Raw genomic sequence first — 27,811 nt, 5'->3', positions numbered from 1 at the left:
ATTAAAATAAGTTTTAGGTTTAAAATAAATAATTAGTGAGGTGCAACACCACTATGTCTTTTGCACTTGAAATATAACAAACAATTTTGTTTGTGGGTGTCAAAATCTTGAATTATTGTAGTAAGAAAAAATTAACTTAACAATATATAGCTTTTAAAGATCTGTATTTAAACAACTGAACTGTAGAGTAACTTATCAGCAATATACATGTTGAAGTAACAGTCAGGAAAAGACATCAAAATATTGTGAAAGGTGATGGTGTATCGATTCATGACACAAAACCACTACACCCGCTTGAAAAAAACAAAAAAATAGCCATCAATTACTGTTCTTTAAAGTCACAGTGAGACCTTCGAACATTGAACCTTTGTGATTATGAACAAATACACATTTATCTCCTTCCAGTGGAAATATTTCACCATGTTTGTGGCAGATTTTATACTAAAAAATATGATCTGCGCACATTTATTGTGCGTTTGAATGCGAAGGCCGTGACACTGAAAAATTGACTTAGTGAAATTTTTGTTTTACTTTCTACAGCACAAAGCAAAACATGACACGAAAAATAAACCAATATATGATATATATAGTTAATTTTTTTCTGTGTTTTATTTTTTGCAGGGGAAAAACCATACAAATGTACGTGGGAAGGATGTGAGTGGAGATTTGCACGATCAGATGAACTGACGAGACATTATAGAAAACACACGGGTGCAAAACCATTCCGATGTAAAGTTTGTGATAGATGCTTTTCACGTTCAGATCATTTAGCATTACATATGAAAAGACACCAAACGTCAGACTTATAGCATCAGGGTCAGCTAGGAGTTTTAAGAAATCTCAAACTTAATCATGACCACATAATATATCGAGAAAAAATGTATCTCATATTCTAGAATCAAATTCTAGTGAGGAATAATGATCTGTGTTAGTCTCTACGCATTATATCGTCATAGAAAACAGAATGCCGAGATGTTTAGAATATCAGCCAATCAAGATCAAACGAATCATTTAGTGCTTTTCAGTCAAAACAAATGTACTATTTAACGTTATAAGGATGCAGTTAACCTTGTTATGATTACATTTTTACTTATACTTTAACAATGCAACTTGTATTAACTGAATTTCTGTACACGTATATTAGTTCTTATGAACAAAACCTAATTTATTGGAATTTTTGCCTCTATCCAACCATCCTTTAATTACTTAAATTATGGGAAATAACTATGTATAAATATAGACAATTTTTCATTTTTTCAACACTAATTAGAATTAAGTCTGCGACAAATATTTTCGTGTCACATGTTCTCACGTGTCATTACCAGATTATATATGTACATTTTTATTACAAACATGTTACAAAAACCAGCTAGATATGCCTTTGGAATTTATTCAGAAAAAAATATGATTTTATTTTAGACTCTTCAGTCATGTCAATGTTAAATTACTTTTCCTTCAAGGTTAATTTTCAATTTTCATTCATGCCAAAGGAAACCTTTTGTATTGCTTTGAATGTTTCTGTAGAAATTTGACCTAGATTATCTGCCCTTGACTTTATGTACTAGTTGAAGATAAAATGAACTAAAGACCTTAGACCGATTTGTTTCTTACGATCAAGCTTAAAGTTTAATTTTGTCAGATTATTGATGACATTATACATATTATATGTTAAAATCTTCTTTTCTGTGTTATGTGATGGGAAGATTATGGGGTCAAGGTAATTTATATGCATTGAAATCAATAGGTAGACGGAAATCAGATGATTTTTCTCTTAAAAGTGCTATATTACTGTATATAAGACATCTTTTTAGAACCTAGGGGAATAACATATTTACTGCATACATAACCATGGGAAGAAAAGCTCCAGGAAAGGGATTATCTCCCCTTTTTGTTGATGAACTGATTAAAAGGGAGATAATTCACTGTTGGTGTAACATCTAGTGCATTCAGAGTTATGCATCAAAATGATACAAATGCATAGGTGTTATATATTATAATCAAAAAGAAAAATGAATTGTTTTGAAATCCCTCAATGTGTATGAGAATTAAATATTCAGATTTTTATTGTAAATTTTCCTGTTATATTGTATTATGGTTAATGTTATGTTTTTGGTATTTGTGTTTTACAGTAATTTTTCATATACAGTAATTTAAACAGTGCTATAAAGATATCTATGTAAAATTACTATTCAGCTAAACTTTTACTGGTAATATTGACTTCTATAAATTTAAAAAAAAGAGAAGGGATTAAGCAGTCAAAAATTAAAAGAGTTAATTCAAAAGACACACAAATTTTTCCGTCATAAGGATTGGGGAAAGGGACTTAACCAAATCTAATCCTATAGATCCCTAACTTGTACAGCCAGAGAGTAGTTAAAATTAACCAAAAACAAATTAAGTTTAGATATACTGGACACAAGTGGGGCACGATTTAATTTAATTAACACACCTTTAATATTAAAATGTATGATAAACTGTCAATAATCCTGGTTTTCATCGGATTGATCTAAAAGTATATGAACATGGTTGTCTCCCCTTTAATAAACATTGTAATTTATTCTATGTTGTGATATTTTGTTTTATCTGTGCTTTATCACCAATAGTGCATTAATTATGTCATATGAAAAAATTAGTTTGAGTAAATATAGACTTAAGGATAAGGTATATAACCCTTCAGATCATTAATGTGTTTGTTGAAGCCAGTTTCATTGGTGCTTTTTAAGCACTCATATGAAAAAGAATTAAAATAATCTGTTTTGCTTAGAAGAATGTATTGATGAAAATGGTTCAAACAAACATACAATGATTCTTAAGAGTTATCTCCCTTATTCTAGGTCAACTTAATATGAATAAAAGGTCATGAGATGAAACCAAAAAATGAAAGGAAAAAAATAAAAATTGATCTAGAGGTCAATTTACCATCTCAAGCTTGTGGTCTTGTGGCATTGTATCAATTTAATTTATTTTATATTTTGAAAATACTGATTTAATATTTCCAATACAGAGTTACTGGTAATCATTTCAAGCAGAAAGATAGTGAACTGTGAACTGAAATTATAAGGGGTGTTCCATTGAAATGGTTGTAAAAAGGGCAAGAAGGGACTCCCAAAGACCCGTACAACCAACATACCTTGTTTGGGTAATTTTGCAAACATCAAATGAACATAAAACCATAAATGACCCCTGAACCATGAACCATGACCAATGAACCATGACCCATGTACAAAAATAGAAATTCCCTTCCTACCCTCTCACAATCATTAAATGGAATATTACCCTGAAGTATAAAACAATATACATAGATACTAAAAGAAAAAGCTTAGCACTTAATATTTATAAGAAACCTATTGTAATGATGAGAGTACATTTAAATCAACATACTATGATAAAGTAATTTCTTTTCATTATAGCTTTTTGATGCTGATTAAATCTCTGAGCTCTTTAAATGTTGATATTGAAACACAACAATTTCACTAATAAATACCTGGATACTGATACAGTCCAGGTATTGTGACATGTAGGATATTCACTCTCTTGACCTTTGACCTAAAATAGTGGACAGTTGTATCATTTGCAAATCAAACTCTCATCTGGTTTTATTTGGAAATATTAATTTTGTCACGATTTAATTAGTAAACAACCAATAAATGATTTATTTTATACTTGATGGCAAATACGTGAAGTATCAATAATGAAAAAGTAATATGAGATTGTATTGGTATATTAATAATGTATTATTAAAATTGATTTCTCATTCTTTAAATGAAAAATTTGCTGATGTCAGCAAAATTGCTTTAAAAGGTGTTCCTTGGGCTCTGTATTGACTTAGAAGGATGGACCATATCCCTGGGCTCTGTATTGACTTAGAAGGATGGACCATATCCCTGGGCTCTGTATTGACTTAGAAGGATGGGACCATATTCCTGACTCTGAAGGACTTAGAAGGATTGGACAATATCCCTGGGCTCTGAAGGACTTAGAAGGATGGACCATATACCTGGGCTCTTAAGGACTTAGAAGGATGGACCATATCCCTGGGCTCTGAAGGACTTAGAAGGATGGACCATATCCCTGGGCTCTGAAGGACTTAGAAGGATGGACCATATACCTGGGCTCGGAAGGAATTGAATGATTGGCTATATTAAAAGTTGGCTCATTACAAAAATTTCAAAAACACATAAATTTCGATTTTTTTAATGTTAATATTTCAACTCCACCAAATATGTTCAAGATACATTTTATTTTGGGAGTGGGCTTGTGAAGGATAATTTTTGATTAGGTGCAAATGATCAAATCACAAATCACAAGATCTGACAAACCAAAGCTGAAGTATTATGATTTTAACATTATATAAAAAAAACCATACTCTGATTTGTAGTTTTTCATGAACAGATACCAGAACATTCAAATACCAGATATTCCTTGCAGACCATATCCTTTAGTATTTTCGCTATAGTAGAAGGATGTTAACATTGGATATGCTAAAATAATCCTTACTTCAATTTTACTTATTTGTTCATACTTGTTGAAGCTGTTGGCATTTCTAAACTTTCAGAATACCCCTCTCTGACTTTCTGAGTGTTATTCATAATTTGTTGTCAAGCAATGTGCTAACTGTTAAAGAGCTAACCAATTACATCCTTCAACTTTTTTAAAATGTGTTGAACTTAAAGGGAAGTTTAGCAAGGACATACCGGTTATTTTACCTTTTTAACAAACTGTGGTGTAAGGGAAGTAACTCTAATTTGTATGTGGCAATTTTTCATTCATTATGCATTGATAGTCTGTGATACTATGTATTTTATTATATGTTTTTATATATTAATATATTGTCTTGCCTTAAGTAGTTTGATGTAGATTTTCCAGTAAAAAAGTAGAAACTTTAAAAAGCCATGCATGCAGCATTTCTAAATATTATGGGTATTTTTTGTTTTTTTGCAACAGCTTAATCATGTTAATTAATTGAAACTAATTAGAAGGTTTCAGAATGTTATATGAGGATTTTTTCTTTCACATTGTTTTTGTTTGATTAGTTGTTTCTTAATCTATGGGTAATTTTATTGTTCTAAATTAAAATAATGTCACATCATTGGTTGAATTTCCATTGTTTAGGACGGTTTTTAACCAATCAGAACGTTTTGATGTATACTTTTGAAAATATTTCCCAGAATACAATAGATTTTCAAATGGCCAGTTGGTATTGTCTCATATGAACACTTGAATATTCTAGCCACAATAATGAATCAGTCAACCGAACCATTTGTTGAAGGTGCTAACCAATCTACTAAACCGCATTATTTCACTGGCAATACAAACTATATGCAACATATTCATGTGTTAAAATTAAAAGAACATTGACAACATTTGTAGATTTCACAAATTTCAAAACAAATTTGTGTCTAGATTACAGACTTTAAAAGTTGAATCAAAAGGATTATGTCATAAATAAGATACTGTTACCATGGTTACATATTCAATATCAGCATTATTTGCAAAGTTGTTCATTACACATATATTGGAAAGTAGGTGATTATAAATTTGTACCTTCAAACGGAAAATTATTTAAATATCTTTTAGTGGGAAAGTGTATTTATCATTCCAAATGATATGATTAGAAAAAGGGGTGTATTATTTTCTGCCAGAACATGAAAGATTAGATTCTTATGAATTGAAACCTGGTGAAAGGCGAAATTACTCATGTTTATGGTTTTTAAAAGTCTTTGATTTACTTGTAGTTTAAAATTACATATACATTATGATTTAATGTAAGCATATAAGTTGATGTAAACATAACTTTTTTTGTAACTTTTTTTTGTAAACAATTATTTTCACAATTTATTTAAGGGACTTTCTTGTGTAAAAAGAAACATAATTATAGAGGGTCATGGATGTGTCTAACTTGGATCTTCTGTCCAATGAATACATCAGTAGAGTAAGAAAATCTTGTAAATAAACCACCAGCAAGTCTTCTATAAAAGGCTTTGGGCGAAAAAATTATCTGTGAAAATAAGTTGGTTTACAATAAATGTAAGATAAATTTGGAGTTGTCTTTCTTTGTGCAAAATATAGGGTAATTTTAAATTTGGTTGAATAAGCATTTTTGATATAGTAATAAATATAATGTTTTGAATGCAAAATATCTTAAATTCTCTATACTTTTTTATATTAAAACTTTCATTAGATATTTGTATGAGGTTGATTATTAAAGGTTACATTATTCAAAATGAAATTAATCAGATTCATTACTTATAAATCATGTTTAATCAGCTTTTAGCATAAATGAAATAAGATTTTTCATTCTCGTATCTAACAGAACAATAAATGATCTACAAACCACATTATGTAATCCAGAAGTATTTAGTAAAAGAAAAAGTCATACCATACTAGTTAGAAGAAACTCTGAATAAAAAAATAATGTTGAAATTTATGGAAATTTTAGCATTTGTTATTGGAATGGAATGTTAAAACAAAAAAGCTCTTCGGAAGCACACAAATTATAAAGTGTTATTTATAAATTATTAATATTTGACTTTTTGAACAGCTCAGTTGAATAATATTTAAGATACAATTGCTTGCTTTATTTCTTCTGTTTGACAAACCTCTAAAATCTAAGTCTAAACAAAGAAACCATTTACGCTTCAAAAATAACCATCCTGGAATCAGAGCAACTGGACATGCAGTAATTTCACAGTAGTTTGTGTTGCCTTTGCCGGTCAGAAGTTAACAAATTTAAGTAGCATTCAGATCTGAATTAAAATGTGATAATTTAATTGAATCCATGATAATATATATCCCCATGAGTATTGAGTGTGTTTCCTATATACTGAAATATATTAAATATATTAGTGAATTGTTATGGTCAGTCCAGTAACCTTATGTTACCTTGTTTTACTGATATGGTATAACCTTTCTTTAATGTGGCACATACCATTATTGTTTGTAGGGAAGGTGTTGATGTATGAGATGCATCTTATTATTTGTTTATTTGAGATATCTTTTTGAGAATATGTTTACATTTAATTTTGCAATTTATTGTTTTATGTATATATAACTATTGTGTACATATTCTGAAGATAAGATATTGAATAAATATATATATTTACTTTTTATTTTATTATTTTATGATTGAAGGAGAGGAAAGGTAAATATCAGTGTGACAGCAATTGAATATTTTAAGATGTTTTACATTCGTTCTGTTAGTTTATATAGTCTAACGTTTGATTTTGTCTGGTTTTGTGGACTTTCCCCTTTTTGGATTTACCTTGGAGTTCGTTTTTCATACGACCAATTTTTTGCAGTCGTATATTGCTATCATGTTGGCGTCATCGTCGTCGTCCAAAGACATTTGGTTTCCAGACAATAACTTTAGTTTAAGTTTATGGATCTCTATGAAATTATATCTAAATGTTCAAAACACATGTACCACAAAAGGAAGGTTGGGATTGATTTTGGGGGTGATGGTCCTAACCGTTTAGGAATTAGGGGCCAAAAAAGGGGCCCAAAACAAGCATTTTTCTAGTTACAGGACATTAACTTGTGTATAAGTATTTTGATTGCTCTGAAAGTGTACCACAAGGTTCAATACCACAAGTAGAAGGTTGGGAATCATTTTGGGGGTCTATTTTTTTTCCTCAAGATTTAAGAAATTGTCAATCTTCCAAAGGAAAATTGGGGGTCAGCATTTATTTTTGCTAATTCTTTATATATAGTCTGAAAACAGATTTAATAAGTATTGCACAACAGCACAGTGTATTGCACCACAGCAAGAAATCTTCAATTGAATATAAATTCAAATCATATAACCAATTTCAAGTTCTTTGACTACATTTATTGTGTCGGAAACCTATAATGTGTCAAATATTTAATTTCAATCCAAATTCAGACCTGTATCAAGCTTGAATATTTTATCCATTTTTCCCCCAACTGTTCAGTTTTGGATCTCTGCTGTCGTATCCAGCTGTGTTCAGCGAAGCAGTTTATTTTGTTAATACTTTTTATATGCCCATCTAAGACGGGAAATATTATGATATACCGTTGTCCGTCTGTCTATCCATCGTCAACACTTCGGACAAGAACTCAAAAATGCTTTCACCAATTTGCATGAAACTTTGGTGAATTGTTTATATCTATTGATGCAAGCTTTCTTTCAATTTTTATAAATTTCCGATTTAATGTCTCCAAGTTTTTATTCCTAGAAAAGGGGGATTTTCTAGTTTTCAGACAAGAACTCAAAAACCTTTTTGAGCAGTATTCATGAAACTATGGTTTATATCTATTGAAATAAGCTGCCTTTTGTTTTTTTTTATAAATTTCTGATATGACATTGTGGAGTCATGATGGACTTTGTTCGTTGAAAAATCATTAAAACTAAAAGGGCAACAGGCATATTATACGCTCAGCTCTTTATTGTTTAAAACATGGATTATATTTTAGTTGAAACTTGGAATTGTTTGTCATTTCGAAGTACAAGCCTATAAGAACTTTATTCTTTGTGGTTTAGTTTCAAATATCAGCCAACTGTATTGAAATATTGGGATCACTTTTGTCATTGTCTTTATAAATCACCAACTCATTAAAAATGGTGTGACATAATACAACCAAACGTGTACTAATATTTCTTTTCTTTTTTTTATATAAAAATATATAATATACAATAGTACAGACATTGAAATATCACTTCATATATATATATATATATGTAGGACTCTGAACCGCGATAGTACTCCGAATCCCGCTGGTCACGCTGAAGTTCGATGGACCGCGCTGAAGTGCGTTGGTTAACACGTTGAATTGCGATGGTCTAGTGCGTTGGTGGTTATGCTGAATTGTGATGGTCTAACTGTGACGTTGATGTTCATTGTTACGATGAAGTGCGATGCTGTATACTAGCTAAAGTGCAATGGTCTGAAGTAAAAGAACCACATTTAATATTGGTTGTAGTGGTTAGCATGCTAGCCTTGCATTTGGAAGGTCGATTTTGATTTCTGGTCAGGTGAAACTAACAGGTTTGGAAAAATCCTCGTAAATGGGTACTATCCCCATTTATGATATGGGTATTATACCCAAAATTGGGTATCAATTAACAGTGATAAAAAATCAAATTTTGTATTTCATCATGTTAGCTCTCATGGCGCAAATATTCATACAAATGGCAACATTTCCCTTTAAGACCATAGTTCAAATGAGAACTGAATACACAGATAATGGCCTCCAAATATCCTACTTTTTTAAGGCTGTTAACTTTTATCCTCATTATAGCCATGGCGTCTTTAAGAAAAATGTTGTCCTTTACCCGAATGCTTGAGCCATGACAGAAATATCTGTAAATCAAAATTTATATTTTTATCACTGAAAATTGATACCCGTTTTGGAGTATAATACCCATAAATAAGGATAGTACCCATTTATAAGGATCCTTCCAAACTTGACCAAAGACTTAAAAACTTAAATTTTCTAATTATGCAGGGTCCAATGACAAATCTCAGTTTATCAAATGTAACTTGTTCTCGTCATGTCATAGCTGTGAAATTACTAACAACAATCATTCATCCATTTATCTGATGTCGTTTTCATGAGACAAAAAAACGCCAAGTACATTTATGCTTGACTTATGTCGAGACTTGTCACGTGTTCCTTCACAAACATTAACATTAGCTGCTAGGTAAGTACACGTAGGGACCAGTCGGGTTTATTTCGGCCTAACCCGTGTTAAAAGATTAACACTGTAACCACAATAACATTAGACTAGAGGGCCGGTTTTCTTACAAAGCAGGTTTTATCTAAGGAATAAAACAAAATTATATCAACTTGATATAACATAAACATTGCTAATAATTAATTTTATTATTACATTGTCCTCATATAATCATGTAAAGCATACTTGAAGAAAAGTAAAAATTAATATTTAGGTCAGTATATTTCATTTGTCGTACAAAAAGTTTGCGGCATACTTCCGAATCACTGGTTAGCCCATCTGCAGACCAAGTTCACCTTTCAGCCGCTTTGCTCCTCACGATTTGCCTCCCGACTTGGTTTTACATATATTTGTAACCTCCACATGCATGCTCAAAACTGTTCGGGACTTGAATCGTTCGTTACTTTCTTTTTCCTTTCCTTTCCTTTGTTAGCATGAAACCTTCATTTACAAAATCTTATCAGCCTGCCTCCTAATTCCCGTTATATTAAAAGTAACGTTGTATTTGAAAACGTCACAATATTCAAGCGTCATGCCAAACAATCGCACTTCAGCGAAAGGATCATCGTACTTCGGAGCAAACCATCGCACTTCAGCGTCCCCATCGCACCTCCGAGTCCTACATTTATATATATATATATAAGTAGATTATAATACAACTCATCAGAAAATGTATAGTACTTAGACTTGAATTTAACACTCCGTTTACGGGACGTATTATTATGATATACCTTTGTCTATCCGTCCGTGCGTCGTCGACATGTCGGAAAAAAACGCTTAAACCAATTTTCATGAAACTTTGGTGAATTGTTTATATCTACTGAAGTAAGCTCTCTTTCCATTTTAAAAAAGATTAGATTTTATGTTTCCCAGTTATGGATGGTCACTGGATGTGGAGAAAAAGATGGCTGACACGCTTTTTAGCTCCTGATATTTTATAATATCCAAGCACGTTTTATGCAGTTTGTTTTAATGCACATGTATATATAGCTGTACTCAAACATTCACTTCAACGTCACAATACGTTTTTTAGTTATTAACATTGTTTTAAATCAGTACTAGGCCTGTCAAAGTGCGTTTTTACCGCTGGCTATAATTTGCCGCCACTTTTATACTCGGGTACGACACGAGTTTCTTCTCAGAAGCTTTCAATTTATTAGACATAGCTTTGTTTTATTCAGTTCATAGTCAACAGATATTTTTGGTTTTGTATTGTCTTTACATTGATTGTTCATAGCTTTAACTGGTGTATATACCATTTTTTTTTATTTTACCCTATTACTACGTGCTTGAGTACCCGGAAAGTACTTATATATTTTTATCTATATATTTTTTAAATGGCGGCAAATTATAGCCAGCGGTAAAAATCAAGAAAAATTATGATAAATATATTGTTTCTCCAATTACACGCGTAACAAGAAGCATCTCGCTCACGGTGAATAAAATACTTGCTCAAGCAAAAGATAAAAGTCCAGTGAGGGTACAGTCACAAAATAAATCAAGCTCGACCAATTGCAACACACAAAATTATAATTCAATACTAGAAGAGGAAATCATCCACTTGAAAGCAAAATTAACTCGTAATGAAAAGCTTTTGAAGAATAAAGATAGCCAATTATGTAAACTGGACTCTGAAATGAACACTTTGAAGAAGGGGCTTGCAACAAACAGAGCATACACAGTAAAACTGGAAAAGGATATTAAAGACCTCACTCAGAATTCAAAAACAAAAAAGTGATGTTAATTCAAGAAAGGAAAGCCATAATGATGATGAACACTCTAGAGACCACAATGAGGACATAAAATCATGGATTTTAGAACACAGAATAAAAACATTAGAATATGATGCTATCAAGTAGGATAACAAAATAAATAATTGAAAAACTAATGGACATGAAAATCGATTTCATGACTCATGGCAGCAAATACTGTCGTTCGCACCAACAGACATAATACTGATGTAATTGATCCTGTTAGTGACAATTTAAATACATGTACACCAAACAGTAATAATTTTATGGAAGAAGAATTCTGCCTAAGAAAGATGAAATACCTGTTTCACAATCTGAAGTCAACCTGGATTTTTTTAGACAAACAAGGCCAGAAGAAACACTTACGCATGAAAGAAATCCAAATACCAAAAAACGGGAAACGTCAAATGAACCCAAATGTCCATACTCAAATCAAGAAACCCTCACATGATAACATCAAACCAACATGCGCCTCATCATTTATATCCACTTCAACCAAATCAACGTCTGCCTCCGATAATGCGGATGTACGGTCTAAGGTGCCATAACAAAAGGCAAATTACTATTTTATCTATTCTTTTAATTTTGAAGGATTCGCATCAAATACATTATATCTGGAAAACCTGTCTAAACGAGCTGACATTATTTTCTTGCAAGGAACATTGGGTACATAGTTGGGAAAAGAATAAAATTGAAGACTATATGGACAATTTAAATTTTATAAGTCACATAAAATGCTATGATGATGAAATCATTATGGACCTACTTGAACGTAAACGTGGACATCCTGGGGTAGCTATATGCTACAAAAAGGTATCGCGAACTATATTGAAAAATTAACTGATGGTGGAAATAGAGCAATAGCCATTCGAATAAATTCAGCAAAGCCTATCATATTAATCTGATATATTTACCAACCCGTGGAAATAAGGTCACGAGAGATGACTACATAGCCGTACTTGATCAGCTGGTTGAAATCATTTTAAAATATAGACAATTGTATGATATATTGATTGGAGGAGATGTGAATGCGTCCTTACATCGCAGTACGATAAATGTAAAAGATAATGACAAAAATGTCTACATGAAAATAAATTGAAAATACCTACTATATGTCCTGTATAAAATATCTACTATATGTCCTGTATAAAATACCTTTTATCATTTTAACAATAGGGATGAATCCCAAAATAGACTTTTTTTATTGAAAACAAGGAGATTGTGGAAATATATGTAACATTTCAGAGAGAACCTTTTAATACTTCTTGCCATGACCCTGTAATGGTATTAATGCAGAGAGATATGCAGGCGGATAAGGTTATTAATGAAAAGGTTCATGTTCACAGAATTACATGGAACAAAATGGACATTTCTGAGAACGAAAAACTGGTTGACATTGAGTTGAATAAGAAAATAAAGGAATCTGAGACTTTAACAGTGTGTAATATAAACTCATTTATGTCATCTATTTGTAAAACAATAGTTTCAACAGCTGAAGACTTACAACCAAGGAAAACGAACACTTTTAGAGGAAACGTGATTGGACTCCTCAAATGTCGTATCTTGCTAAACAGGCAAATTTATTCCACTGGAAATGGAAAGCGGAGGGTGATAAAAATGGGAACTGTAAACATTATCGAAAAATAAGAGCAATTAAGAAAAACCTACGTTCTGTCCAGAGAAGGTATGAAGCAATTAAACGTCAAAATAAAATGTCTGAAATTATGATACTAAGTGAAACAAATGATAAACAATATTATACACTGGTAAAACATCAAAGAAGACAAACGTCCTCGACTACCTCAATTTTAAAATATAACGAAAATGTTGCAGATTGTGATGAAGACATTTCGGAAACATGTGCTGATTACTTTGAAGATCTTGCCACCCCAGTTAACAACCCATGTTTTGATAATGAATATAAGATCCGTGTTGAAAACGACAATAGTTTATTACATGAAATATTCACTACAGGTAAAGACCCACTTTAGATGGTAAATGAAGATGAAGATATAGACTGCATATTTTCATTTAAAAACGGTAAGGATCCCGATGAGACAAGAGTAAATAGCGAGTAACTTAAATATGGAGGTCAAAATGTAGTATCCATACTTACAATCATTGCAAATTTTATTTTCAATAATATACATATTCCAACTGGTCTCAAGAATGGCATAGCACGTCCTATATTTAAAAATGATGGTAAACCAATAGACAATCATAATTCATACAGAAAAATTACTGGAACCAATCCTATAGGAAAAAATGATAGAAAAACTGCATTTATCCAGAAACAACACGAATATTCGTAAAAACCAAAGTATATTACAAAAAGGATTTACTGAAAGAGAATGTCATGTGATAGCTGGATTGAGTTTAACGGAACTGTTTATTTAGGCTATAGAAAATAACAGAAACATATTTTGTTGCCGTAACAGATACACAAAAGTAATTCGATATAGTTTGGCATGACCATGATGACGGAATGTTCAGAGAAATGTTTAGATATAATATAGTTGGTGATAATGGACTCCTATTTAAGGAATGGTACAGCAATGTAATAACAAAAATTAAATGGCAAGGACAATTCTCACGTACTTTCCCAGAACTGCAAGGTGTGATACAAAGAGGAGCATGGTCCCCTGCCGCCTACAAAATATTCATGAACTCTTTTTTAAAAATTTTGAGACTGAACAGCTAGGTGCACGTATAGGCTATGTGTATTGTGGAGTTCCAACGGTAGCTGATGATGTGACCTTAATTTCAAATGACCCGTTCGAACTACAATCTATGCTCGATATGCAAATGTTTCATGCCAATAAACAAAGATACATACATTATTAGCAGTAAAAAATCATGTGTTCTCCAAAGTAAAAGCAATGGAACCCATAGTTGGAACACTAACGGTCAAGCTCTGAAAACACCAAATACTGCAACCCATCTAGGAATTAAGCGGTATAATGGATCAAAAACTGGCGCCAAAGAAGTTGTACCAAACAGAATACAAACTGCACGTAAAACTGTATATTCTTGCATGGGCGCAGGCCTTCATGGCCTTAATGGTATAAACCCAAAAGTGTCTCTCCATGTTATTATGTTATTCCAAGATGCTTTATGGATGTGATATGTTTGTCAGCGAAATATATCTAAAATCTTAGTACTTATTTCTATAAACTTCTGAAACAAATTCAGCATTTACCAGAGAGAACCGCTAATACTGGCTCCCTATTGCTATTTAGTCAGATTCCGATTGAAGCTGTTGTTCATAAACGAATTCTATGTACTTTCAGAAACATAATAGCAGATACAAACTCTGTTGAATATAACACTGCAAATAGGCAATTAGCTATAAAAAGCAAGGATTCTAAAAGCTGGTTTATAAAAATTGTGGAAATTGCTGACAAGTATGAACCACCATCTCCTTATGATTTATTAGATAATCCTCCTTGCAAAAGTAAATGGCAAAAACTGGTCTCCAAGACTATTAACTTTTATTGGCTGGAAAGAATAAATGGTGATGCCAAAGAAAAATCAACTTTAAAACTATTTAATATTGATGACACAATTATTGGCAAATCTTATATTTTGTTTAGTGGGGGTGATGAGCCTTTTGCTGTCAAACGATGTAACATAAAATCCAAGCTTGCTTGTGGAACCTATACATTTCAACAAAACAGAGAAAAATTCAGTAGTCACTCGTTAGTCCAATTTGTCAACTATGTAATCATGAACCAGAAGATCGTCAACATGCACTTTATAATCAAATGTGAATCCTTGGAGGAAATTAGGTTTCCGTTCATCGATAAATTGAAATGCTATCTTAAGGACATTATTAGTGGGACTCTGTTTGATGAACTATTTGATGAGAGTAACAACTTGCTACAATTAATTATTGACTGCTCAAAGTTTCATTGTTTGTCAACTCAACAACATGTACAAATAGAAAAGCGTGCATCAATTTTATGATCCTGAAGTAAAGTAGAAAACAGTTATATGCGATATGGACAAGATACATATGTGATGATATTAAAGTTGCAGTTCCATCAGAAATGGGAACTGTAATTTTGTAAATATAATGTTGGTGGGGTATGTACAGTGTACAGATTATTTGTTCGTTTTTTTTTTTTTTTTTCTATAATTGATTTTATAAGTGCAACGTTTTCATTGTGTCCGAGGATATTCATATTGTGACAATCCATAAGGATTCAACAAGTTTAATTTACACTGACAAAAGACAACAGTGCCAGTGGTATATCTGATAGAAGTGGCAAATACAGGATGGGTAAAGGTAAAGTTATGGGATTTAATTCATTAAAATGGGGGATTTTCCAGTTTTCTGACTATAACTCAAAAAAGTTTTTGAACAATTTTCATGAAACTTTGGTGAATTGTTTATATATATTGACATGAGTTCGCTTTCGATTTTTAAAAAATTCTAATTTTTTCATTTTGGAGTATTGGGACTTGATTCATAAAAAAGGGGGGCGGGGTTCGCAGTTTTCATATAATAACTCAAAAATGCTTTGAGCAGTTTTCATGAAACTTGGTGACTTATTTTATATCTACCAAAATAAGCTCCCTTTGTTTTTTTGGTGAATTTCTGATATGACATTGAGGTATTATGGAACTTTTTTCGTCGAAAAAGTGATAGGCGTATCTTGCGTCCAACACTCTTTATTATAAAAGGTAACTTATCAAGTTGATATGGACAAAAAAGAAGAGAGAATTGAATAATTCAAAAAAAGATGAAAAAGAAAAGTAGAAAAAATAAATCAAGTAAAAAAAAAACAAACAAAAAACAAATAACAAGAAAAATTGTTGATTTTTCTGAAGAGGAAAAAATGTAGTTATCTGTCTATTAATTTTTTTTAATTGCTAATCCATCAAATTATCATGGAAAGCCTCCTGGTAAATGTGCCAAGCTTGTACTTATATTTCTACAGGACATGGAAGTTAAGCAGGTGCTATTTTGATTTTTGATCGGAATGCTTTATTAGGTTTCCCATACAAATTAGAAATACACTTCACAATTTCTGATCGTTTTAGTTTGTTAATTCTGCAACTTCTTGAAAACAGATGAGTTAAATTACGCAAAACATTCACAGATTCTTCTACAAAACATAACGTTGTGTACCTGCTATTTCACATTGTATTCTGAGTGATTATATGGGTTTGATGTGTTTTCCAAAAAAAAAAAAAAAAACCCAAAAAAGCTGATTATATTATTTGAAAAAGGCATGCTACAAAAAAACTTCTTTGAAAGACTCACACATTTTTTTTCATACTAAGATGTTTAGTTGAACAGTTATAATGCTGCTTTTTGTATGATATTTTATTTTTCCTAGACTTTCATATGATTTTTGTCTTGAGGAAATTAAACTCTTCCGTTTTACACTTTGAGTTCACCACTTACTATTCCATAATGGACAGGTTCACATATTGATTCACTATTAACCAAGTTCTCTCATAGTACTAGTATTGAATAATGAAGAAGTCCCGGCATGCTTTATATGATGGACAAAGCACCAAACAGTATTCAAAGGTGGACAGCTCCCCATACGGTTATCAATGATGGACAGGTAGGTCCCAAAACGGTTACCAATGATGAACAGCCCCCCCCCGAACGGTTTTCAATAATGGACAGGTCCCCGCACGGTTATCAATGATGGACAGGTAGGTCCCAAAATGGTTATCAATAATGAACAGCCCCCCGCACAGTTATTAATGATGGACAGGTCCCCACACGGTTATCAATGGGGGACATGTCCCCACTTGTTTATCAATAATGGACTGGTTCCCGCACGGTTATTAACGATGGACAGGTCCCCACACGGTTATCAATGAGGTACAGGTCCCCACACAGTTATCAGTTATAAGTCCTCACACGGTACACAATGATTGACAAATCCCCAAGCGGTACACAATGATTGACAAGTCCCCACGCGGTATTCCACGATTGACAAGATCCTACACCAGTGGCGGATCCAGAGAGGTGGGGGGTCTGGTGGTTAGTACCCCCTTTTTTGACGATCAATGCATTTGAATGGGGCCATATAGTTGGAACCGCCCCCCTTTTATAAATGGCTAGATCCGCACATGTCCTACACGATATTAAATGGTGGATAAGTGCTCACACAGTACACAATATTAGACAAGTCCCCACACGGTATTCCACGATTGACAAGCTCCCTCACGATATTCAGTGATGAACATGTTCTCACACGGTACACAATAATGGACAAGTATTTATATTGATTTTGCTATCAGTAAATTAAAATCTAAATATTATTGTTATATACATATGCACATTCATGGCTCTACAATCTGTCGATACCTGTATTTGGCATTGCACAAGGTCATGTTTTTCTCTGACTATTTATGACGTCTTTACACTAAATCCATTGGATGTGTACTGATTGATAATTTAGTCTTAGATGCATGATTTGTTTTTTAGTTGTTATTGGCTTTGAACTATCTGTCAGTAACTTCGAGAACTCCTAAATCTGTACTTCGTGTCCTTTTTGTTTTTAGGGATGAGGGATGGATAAATATCCTGCCACGTCTGGTCTGTGTTTTTCTTTGATAGTTCTGCTTTGTTTTGATCTGATGAGTTAAGCCGTTTTCAACTGATTTTCATAGTTTGTTCTTATGTTGTGCTGTTTCACCACTGTCGTAGGTTAGGGGAGGGTTGAACGCTCACAAACATGTTTAACCCCGCCACATTCTATATGTGCCTGTCCCAAGTCAGGAGCCTTTAGTTCATTGGTTGTCGTTGGTTCATGTCGGAAATATTTGTTTTTCGTAAATTGTGTTATAAATTTGGCCGTTAGTTTTCTCAATTGAATTGTTTCATATTTTTTATAGCCGACTATACGGAATGGGTTTTTCTCATTGTTGAAGGCAGTAGGGTTGCCTATAATTGCTTACATCCACTTCATTTGAACTTTGGTTGATAGTTGTCTCATTGGCAATCATACCTCATCTCCTTATTCTTATGTAATTTTACTACCGGGTAGTCTCAAATAGCATATATTTGAACCACTTATATTTACATAATTCAACTAAAGAAAACAATGATAATATATGAAATAACACAGGTACACTTATCAATGTAAAGTGCTCTTTTTATTTTTACACATAAAGCGAAATATTTATGGTGGACCTAAATTTGTATGTGCAAAGCTCCTCATATTTCACTTGCTTCAAACAGTCAGGACTATACATATATCACATTTTGCACATTTGTTCTGTGGTTATCTACTTTTGCTCTAGATTCAGAGATCATAGATGATTAATGAAACTTGATTAAAACCTAGAAATACAATCTCAAAACATGACAACCTATGAGATAAAGAATCAGCATGCCACCAAGGTGTAAAAATGGGCATATAATGCCAAAATGAGACATTTTACAGAAACTTGTGTAATGTTTTTATAGTTATTTCTGGAAATTGCAATAATCAGTCTTTTATTTGTGTCCATTGTTCAACAATCTAAATAATAAGTCCATGGAAAATCGTATGAATTAATAGTAAATAGAAAACAGTTAAGATTCCCACCTTTTAACCATATGTGTTTTCTTATTTTTCCTGACAATACCTTCTCAGGGAGATATTTTGTTTTGTTGGGCTTTTTCTTTACTGGTGTGACTTCAGTAGAAAATAATTTTTGTGATAATAAGTTCTTTTTCAGTAAACAGTTTCTATTCTTCATCACTATAAAATGGATCACACGAGCTTGAGTTTAACCTTTTAATCTTTCTTCAATGAGCGTTTAGTTTCACCGAATGGTCAGTTTCGAACTGGGACTATTATACTAAACCGGACAAGGTAATCGATAATCAATATATCATGTCCAAGGTTTCAAAGCCAAAATTGCTTATATCTTTGTTGTTAAAAATTAATTTATTTGACTTGGTTTGTAGTGAGGATTATGAACAATTGACGGTTACTTTTTGACAAAAAAACAATATTTTGAAAAGTATGATATGATCTATTATGTGTATAGAACATGTTAGACATGCATCATTACAGTATCCATTATTATGGGTTTATCTAGACAAACGGCTGCATCCTTATTCACCTTGATAACTTGAAAAATAATGCCACCACTACTGATTTTTATAGCCGGACAAATAGTCCCAGCACTATTTATCCGACTAGCCGGACAAATAGTCACAGAACAGTTTAACTATTCGTCCGGCTAGCCAGACAAATAGCAACTGCCTTAATCAAAATATTAAAAACATTTAACAAGTAGGTCTGTATATGTGCTGTGATAGGTAAGTGAGTAAATTTGATTAATTTTTCAAAACAAAATATTACAAAAAATATATTCGTAAGTAATGAACATTTTTTGTGAAAAGAGCCAGTGGTGCGTAGGAAATCTCTTACCATCGACTTCAACATATGAGCTGCGCCGGATAGATATCGACCTTATGCAAGTCCACGTATACATGTACAAGTATAAGGTTTTGATTGATTTTTGAACATTCAAATCCGAAATAAAAGATGAATTTTGGGTCTGTTTTGTAGATTTTCTTAAAAAGTGTGTTACGACTCAATTTTCAAACCGTTACAGACTTTTCATAAAAGATTTTTTCAACCCGAAAAATGTTTACAGATGTATTGATATTCATCTGCATAAGGTCGATTTCTCATATATATAGATATATAAAAACATCACAAAGATCGAACAAAGCATCAGCTAATTGTAACAATAAGCATGCCTACGCATCAAATAAAACAGCAAATGATTTAAAACACAAGAACATACATAACGATTATAACAAATCAAAAACACAAGAACATACATAATGTTTAGAACAAAGCAAGACCACAAGAACATACATAACGATTAGAACAAATAAAAAACACAAGAACATGCATAATGATTAGAACAAATCAAAAACACAAGAACATACATAACGATTAGAACAAATCAAAAACACAAGAACATACATAATGTTTCGAACAAATCAAAAACACGAGAACATACACAATAATTAGAACAAATCAAAAACACAAGAACATACATAACGATTAGAACAAATCAAAAAAACACAAGAACATACATAACGATTAGAACAAATCAAAATCACAAGAACATACATAATGATTAGAACAAAGCATTGAGAAAAGGCAAATTAAGAGTTCACAATGTAAGCAGGAAGCAAGTAGAAGCAAATGGCACAAAAAGAGATGTGATAGATACTTAAGGGATATTCAAACTCATAAGTCAAAAACAAACTGACAATGCGATGCACAACATGTAACCCGGCAATAAGCAGGTACCAAATCCGTTAAAAAGATAAAGCAAAAAGGTTAATCAGTAGTGACAACAAAATGAATATATCCTAATTGATGTCGTTTGGTATTTTTTTCTTTGGTGTGTTGTCTTATTGAGTATACATCTCTTTCATTTTATATTTTGTTAGGAACGTCAACAGATGAGACTTATATTTTAGGGTTTTCTCAAACTGCACATAAAGATATTAATCACTCAAATATAAAAAACGCAATGAATTGACAGCACAAGAAAACTCAAACCCTTTACCAAGAAGCAATCAGCACCAAAAAAAGGGGTCGAAGTAAATTTCTTATATTTTAAAATATTGTTTTTGATGTCTCATCATAAAAAGGTTTGCGGGAAAACCCACTATCTATTAATCTCCAACAATGGAATAACACTACAGTAACTTCAATTACAAATCATAAATATGCATTGAAATTCAATTAAAGTAAGCGTTACATCCAGTTTTAAATTCCAGTCTTCAAAAATATTGCTTTCCTTCATAAGTTCAATGATAGAGGATTGCTGCTTAAAATGAATCTATTAAAACGAGGGTTCCTAATTTGCTAATTGTAAAGCTGAAGTCACACCGTCGAAACTTTAACGGATGCCATCATGATTTAGATGAGAGTAATTGAACATTTGTGTCACAGTCCTATTTATCTGTCCTCGATTTTGACATCAGCGAATGCAACGTATCACCGAATCTGTAGTTTCTATGAGCAACATGACGGTTGTCACAAGTTTACACTTCCGTAGCACTTTTTTCAGTGGGTTCGTGTTGCTCAGTCTTTTGATTTTTGTGTTGTGTTTTGTAAGTTTTTGTTTGTCTTGCCATCATATTTCTTTTATATTATGGAATTGTCTGTTTTTTTTGTCTGACTTGTGGTTTTTGGCTATCCCTTTCATATATTTTGCCTCTTTTTACACTAAAATTTACTGTATATATAGTAAATCTCCAAGCATGATTCATATACTAGTTCTGTAAATTATGAATAAAATAATTGAGGTATTCAATGTTTAATACAAAGATTTTTGTCTTACACATAAGGACAGAAAATCAACATTAGATTTTTTGAATGTCAGGCAAATAAGAGTTTATCAACAAAGTTGTGCTTACGTTATATGACATTTTTTTTGTATCAAAGATTTAGTTGATACATGATAAATTCGATTTTAACCAATTTGCAATGAAATTTATATTGTTTTTTCAAACAAATGTTTTCTATGAAGCTATAAGACAATGTTATCAGCAGACTTGCCGCTTCTCTTCCAATCATTCATACTTTTCTTGAATTCAAAATCTATCGTCATTTCTTTCCGGAATCTTCCAAAAAGGATACGGGAATTTGTACTTTACTTCGCAGTCCGTATGACATTTCTGTCCGGGGGTGAGATTAAACACGAATGTTTCAATTTTAACTACCAATGCAAGCCTCTTGAAGTTAGAGTTGTAACGCTTGATCTTGATAACAATTTCATTACTGATTGGTTTATATTTCACGCGATACAATCCACTCGGAATCTTTCTTTCATTAGTCCATGCAATTCCATTTGTCGATATAAGTCGATATGTCTTTTCGGGACTCTTTTGATCATTGGTAAGCCTGATAAGTTCCTTTAGGAAACAAGAGTCACATAATAACTGCTGTTGATGTGTTTCTGTAATCTGTTGTACCGGATCTTCGTCACCAAATAGTTCCAAAAACATAGATATCCCATTTTGTTTTCTAGTATATTTGATCATTTTCCGTTTGTCCTTTGCGTCAAATGAAAAGCTTTCCCCAGTCGCACACCAAGTTGCAAAGTGTCCTGATGTGACATCCGGAACATGTTGGCGAAACTGTGCCTCTGGACGAATTTTCTGTGACGAAAGAGACCCAACTGGTACTACTTGTCCACGGGTTTTCTCCACAAGAGCCAAAGCTCGTCTTAATATCTTTTCATTGTTATACGTTTGACGACCGTATTGGACTATGTGTAGACCCACTGAAGCTACATCTAGTTCCGGGAGAACATCTTGAACTACAATATCATGCTGTTTGAAGTCTTTTCCAAATAAACTTTTCACAAGTGACATCTCGTTTGTACGTGATGCATGAATGATGTGCATCTGCACACGACTACTCTCTGGAACGCTTGTAATGTTAGAAAGGATAGCATGATAGAATTTCATGTCCCGCTCAAAACAAATATGGTCACCAGCTTGTACTTCGTCGATATTTGAAATCCGTCGGTACTTGATACATTTGGTACATGCGTATTGACTAGTTGGAGAAAAATTTAACAAATCTATCCTATCTTTGCTAAACATATTGACTGGTATAGAAAATCTGAAAAAAACAAAAGGGGTATCGTAAAGTATACTTAGCAACCACTAAAAGGAAAAGTGAAAGTCATGAACAAAATTTGACAATATATTATCATGTAACATACAAATGGACATTTTGGGACTGTAGCCAGAAATTGTTTTCGACACGTTTATACTTATTGAAAAGGCAACACCGCCATTTTAAAAAAATGGAGTTGGACCTATAAAATATTAAATGATTGTAAAACCCTATAAATTATAAAAATACACAGTATGATGTGTCATGGATTGACAGTTGTTTTATAATATCAGTTCCAAATGGAAGATATATTCTGAAATATTATTTCCACTTTGTTTCTAACGGAAAAAATAGTAAAGGATATTTGTTCTAATTTGAACAGATATTATAGCATACTTTACATAACAAAGTTTCAATAGAAGGAATTTCTATTAGGAGGAACAAACTATACATCGGCATGATGCACATTTAACTTTTAAAATAATCACTCTACCTTTTTTAAAATTTATTTCGATTTGTCATTCTTGTTTATTATCAACTATATATAAATATATATTAAATACCTGATTTGTTGTATCATAAAATAATACAAAGATGTACTTGAACTTAGTAATGATCACGTATAATTTAGTCTAAATAAGATGTGTATTTGAAACGCAATTATACATACCAATATACTGTGTATAAAAACGCAGTCATCATTTATAAGGGACAGGACGGATTTCAGACAATACAGTTTGGTCTTCAAACAATTTATCACATATAAAATAAGGATTTGTGGCTAAGTTGACAATGATACAGAGTCCAAATGAAGCGAATTTGAGCAACCATAGGTTACCATACGGCCTCCAACAATGTGTACAAACCATATCGCATGGTCAGCTATAAAAAGCCCCGACATGACAAAGTGGGAAACAATTCAAAAGAAAAACCTAAAGGCCTGGTTTTTGACAAAACAATAAAATAAAAACATTAAATTACAGGCTCCTGACTTGGGTCAGGCACATATAAAATGTGGCTAGGTTAAACATGTTACATACATATAATATTTCAAAAATGTCATCTTTGTGACTTTCATTATCAATTATTTAACAATTGTAAAGAATTAAAACAATAACTAAATAATTATCATAAACAAACATGGCAACTACAGAAAAAACTTCCTAATTGTGTAAATCTGTTATCAGATAATGAACTTTCAAAGTTATTTTTTTAACGCCGTGTTTTAAATGAGGGTCTGTATGGTGGGTCCTTCATTTCTTTATTGTCAATTATTAGCTCATGTTTCTCTTTTCTTTCTTTATTTTTCCCATTGTTCTCTATTCTTCATATTTCAGCACCACATTCTTCGTTACTCTTTATTTTTTTTTGCCTATTTTTCACAATTTAATATTTTTTTAGCCATTTATTCTGCATTTTTTTGTCCAGTATTCTCTATTCTGTAGACCTCACCTAGATCCTCTTGAATAATATAACATGTGAAGTATATATACTCAATTTAAACTCGGCTGTCCTGTTTTTATAAATTGTCAAATATTGATACCCTATACTATTGAATTTTATAACTTATCAATATATATGCTTTATTCATGTATGCAAAGGTAATAGGACGTGGAAAAATACACGTGTACACATATATGACATATGCATTATGACGAAAAGTCGATATGGCATCCCATTAACATTATAAGGAAATAATAATATAATACAAATATTTTGTCATTTTGATTTGTATGCTTTACACTAGTCTTTTGTGGGCCCTTTATAGTGAGCCAAGGCTCCGTGTTGAAGACCGTACTTTGACCTATAACTGTTTCCTTTTTATACATTGTAACTTGGATGGAGAGTTGTCTCATTGGCATTCATACCACATCTTCTTATCTATATTTATATTAGATCAATAGGCTCCTAGGCATTTCAGTATACCCGTCGATTTTGATAATAATAACAAATAATAAATAATAGACAAACAAGCAAACAAACAAACAAACAAACAAAACAAAACCGACTATAACACACAATTTGTATAAAATAAAGAGAGGATTGTGATTGTCAATGAGTAAACATCTATGAAGACCAAAAACAAAGTTGTGAACTATTGCACATTACCAAAAGACCTACAACAATGAGCAACACCCATACCGTATATCAAGGTCCAAAATGCTCCGTCTTGACAAAATGTGTAATATGCAATTTATAATTGCCAACGACCAGATATATACCTCAATTCAACGAACAAAATATCAATATAGCTGACATCAACCCACGATAACCACTGGTTTACAGGTTCTTCGTTTGGAATATCCAAATAAAAAGTGTGGCGGGTTTTTAAATGTTTGTGAGCATTCAACCTTCTCCTTAATCTCGGTCAGTGGTGTAACAAAAAAACCTGTAAACATCAGTCGGAAAGAAGTTTGGTTAAGGAATAAAATATAAGATCTGTTCAAGGTACACCCATAAAAAAATAAAAGACAAAAGTCTTTAAGTTCTGTTTTAAGAGTAACTGCAGTTACTGACAGCTACGTTAAAGACCAATTTAAACAAATAAATAAACCATGTTTTCAAAGATTAAATGGTCGACCACTGACTTTCAACTGGGGAAATCCACATTATTCTAACGACATAATAACTTGATGAAGATGTCAACTTCGTAGTGAAAAATGTCAAGATGGAACTGGTTAAAGTAAAGTTTGAACTGAGAAATATCAACTTTAAAGAACAGAATGTCAAAATGGAAATGAATAATTTAAAAAATGAAATGTCCCTACATGTCCTTTTGCAGTAACGGTTATAGAAGTATACATGTTACCTGTGTGTATCCCTATACCTTAACAGTATTGCAATGAACGTAAAAATTAGTAAAGGCCCTTCAATGTTGATAGTCACCGTTCAAAGGTCTTGACGAGTGGTATTCTGAAGGCAAAGTTCATTTTTGTATGATACCACTATCACAGTTCAATATTATAATTTTAATAAGCGATAAATGATATTTCTAAAAACATTTTTTATGATTAGACAAATAAAAAAATATAAGCCTGCATTACGGTTTAGGAAATCATAATACTAGGGGAAAAACCAACACACTCCTTTTTGTTATGTTTCGTCATAATTACTGTGGATTCATTATTTTTTGTTTAGTACATGTAACAATTTTCGTTGATTTCGTGAATAAAAGAAAACCATGAATTTGAAAGTTGATATATTTTATTTAAGTTTGATCAACGAAAATACAATTTTTCCTCAATACATAAAAATTAGTACCCACGATAATAAATGAGTCCACGGTATTAAAAGTAAAATAACAAAAATACTGAACTCCAAGGAAAATTCAAAACGGAAAGTCCCTTATCAAATGGCAAAATCAAAAACTCAAACACATCAAACGAATGGAGAACAAATGTCATATTCCTGACTTGGTACAGCCATTTCCTTATGTAGAAAACAGTGGATTATACCTGGATTTATAGCTAGCTAAACCTCCCACTTGTATGACAGTCGCATAAAATTCCATTATATTGACAACAATGTGTGAACAAAACAAACAGACGTAATAGGTAAAAATGTCAAAAAGTGGGGTACAACAGTCAACATTGTGTTATAATCTTAATCACTATAATATAAACAAATATGTCAACAAAGAAAAAAAATGGCATATAGACAAAGCACATAAGCAAAAAGGAAAGACAAAAAATGACCATAGCACAATAGCGCAATGGCGGGATGTATAAGTACCGAGCCACGCCAATAGGATATTACAAAAAAAAGACTAAACAGTAAAGATTGATAATTTACAAACATAAATAAGAGAACACTACAACACGTATTTAAGATGATAAACAACGTCAGTACCTAGAATCTATACTTCAAGACCATCATGTATTATATATATATTTGTGAAGTTGATACTGAGTATTTATCAACAAGGTCTTGGTATATTCCGGTGAACTTTTATTTTTTAGAAAAAGATCGAAACGTTCTTTGACATAACCCTGGTTCATCAACTTTCTGCTCAGACAATATTCTCCAAACAAAGGATATGAATGCCTCGATCGCTGTACTTTTAACGCTGATACATCAGGACATATCTATATCTAAATTTAATCAGCACTTGGTACGTTAACCTTACTTTATGGCTATACTTTACTTTAAACATATTTTATTTTCAAGATAAGAAAACTGACAATGAATAAGACACAAGTTTTTAGATAACGAGGTCTTGTCTAAAGACTTTACCTGTGACATATACATTGTGACAGTTGGTTACATTCTATGGCTATATGAAAGCGTTTCCTGATTCGTAATTTTAACAATTGTGTCCTCTTTTCATTGATTGTGAATTTACATGGAGGGTGATGCCTGTATAACAGGAGACGATTACCCTGTCGACGCACTAGGTTTTCTGAACAATTTTAATTTCTTTTAGCTTTCTTACGATGTAGTAAGGATCTCTTATCAGACTAGGTTATACCGCATGTTTCAATTTGGTAAGTCAAATAAGAAAATCAACCATTTATCCCTCCAAAATAACGGCCAAGAAAAATAACTCAAACAAAAATTATGGCATATCGAAACTTATCTATATTTACAAAGAAGGATTTGTACTGATGTTCTTATATATAACTATGTTTGATTATTTTTACAAACCACTCATATACTACAAAACAAATTGGTGGGGTTGGATGGTGGACAACTTTAACTTGACTTAACTAAAAAATCCTTTCTCTCTCTATTCACTTATTTTATCT

The 27,811-nt window shown here is 32.1% G+C and overlaps 2 protein-coding genes and 1 long non-coding RNA gene across 5 annotated transcripts in view; 1 reads left to right on the top strand and 2 right to left on the bottom strand.

Moving 5' to 3' along the window:
- LOC127717716 (Krueppel-like factor 6) overlaps positions 1 to 27,811 on the top strand; it is a 177,913-nt gene that overhangs the window by 106,220 nt on the left and 43,882 nt on the right. Inside the window, exon 3 of one of the 2 annotated variants that reach the window (XM_052223487.1) lies at positions 622 to 1,378. The exons of the other annotated variant lie outside the window; for it this stretch is intronic. Within the exon in view, the coding sequence (XP_052079447.1) occupies positions 622 to 809 (188 nt within the window). The 3' untranslated portion in view covers positions 810 to 1,378. Of the gene's footprint in view, positions 1 to 621; positions 1,379 to 27,811 lie in introns of those variants that run through there. 2 annotated transcript variants of the gene reach the window in all.
- Positions 1 to 27,811, bottom strand: part of LOC127717715 (uncharacterized) — a 66,677-nt gene that overhangs the window by 37,998 nt on the left and 868 nt on the right. The window contains exon 2 of one of the 2 annotated variants that reach the window (XM_052223483.1): positions 21,741 to 23,069. The exons of the other annotated variant lie outside the window; for it this stretch is intronic. Coding sequence (XP_052079443.1) covers positions 22,034 to 23,069 — 1,036 coding nt within the window. The 3' untranslated portion in view covers positions 21,741 to 22,033. Of the gene's footprint in view, positions 1 to 21,740; positions 23,070 to 27,811 lie in introns of those variants that run through there. 2 annotated transcript variants of the gene reach the window in all.
- Positions 3,490 to 4,587, bottom strand: LOC127717727 (uncharacterized). The gene is made up of 2 exons (XR_007989320.1): positions 3,998 to 4,587; positions 3,490 to 3,960 (listed from the first exon to the last, which is right to left on the bottom strand). It is a non-coding gene; the product is annotated as an uncharacterized LOC127717727 (long non-coding RNA).

The sequence above is a fragment of the Mytilus californianus genome, unplaced genomic scaffold, assembly GCF_021869535.1.
Source record: "Mytilus californianus isolate M0D057914Y unplaced genomic scaffold, xbMytCali1.0.p SCAF_10, whole genome shotgun sequence".
In the NCBI taxonomy this organism is placed as follows: domain Eukaryota; kingdom Metazoa; phylum Mollusca; class Bivalvia; order Mytilida; family Mytilidae; genus Mytilus; species Mytilus californianus.
The sequence above is the reverse complement of the archived record's forward strand: the minus strand, read 5'-3'. Positions and strand labels throughout refer to the sequence as shown.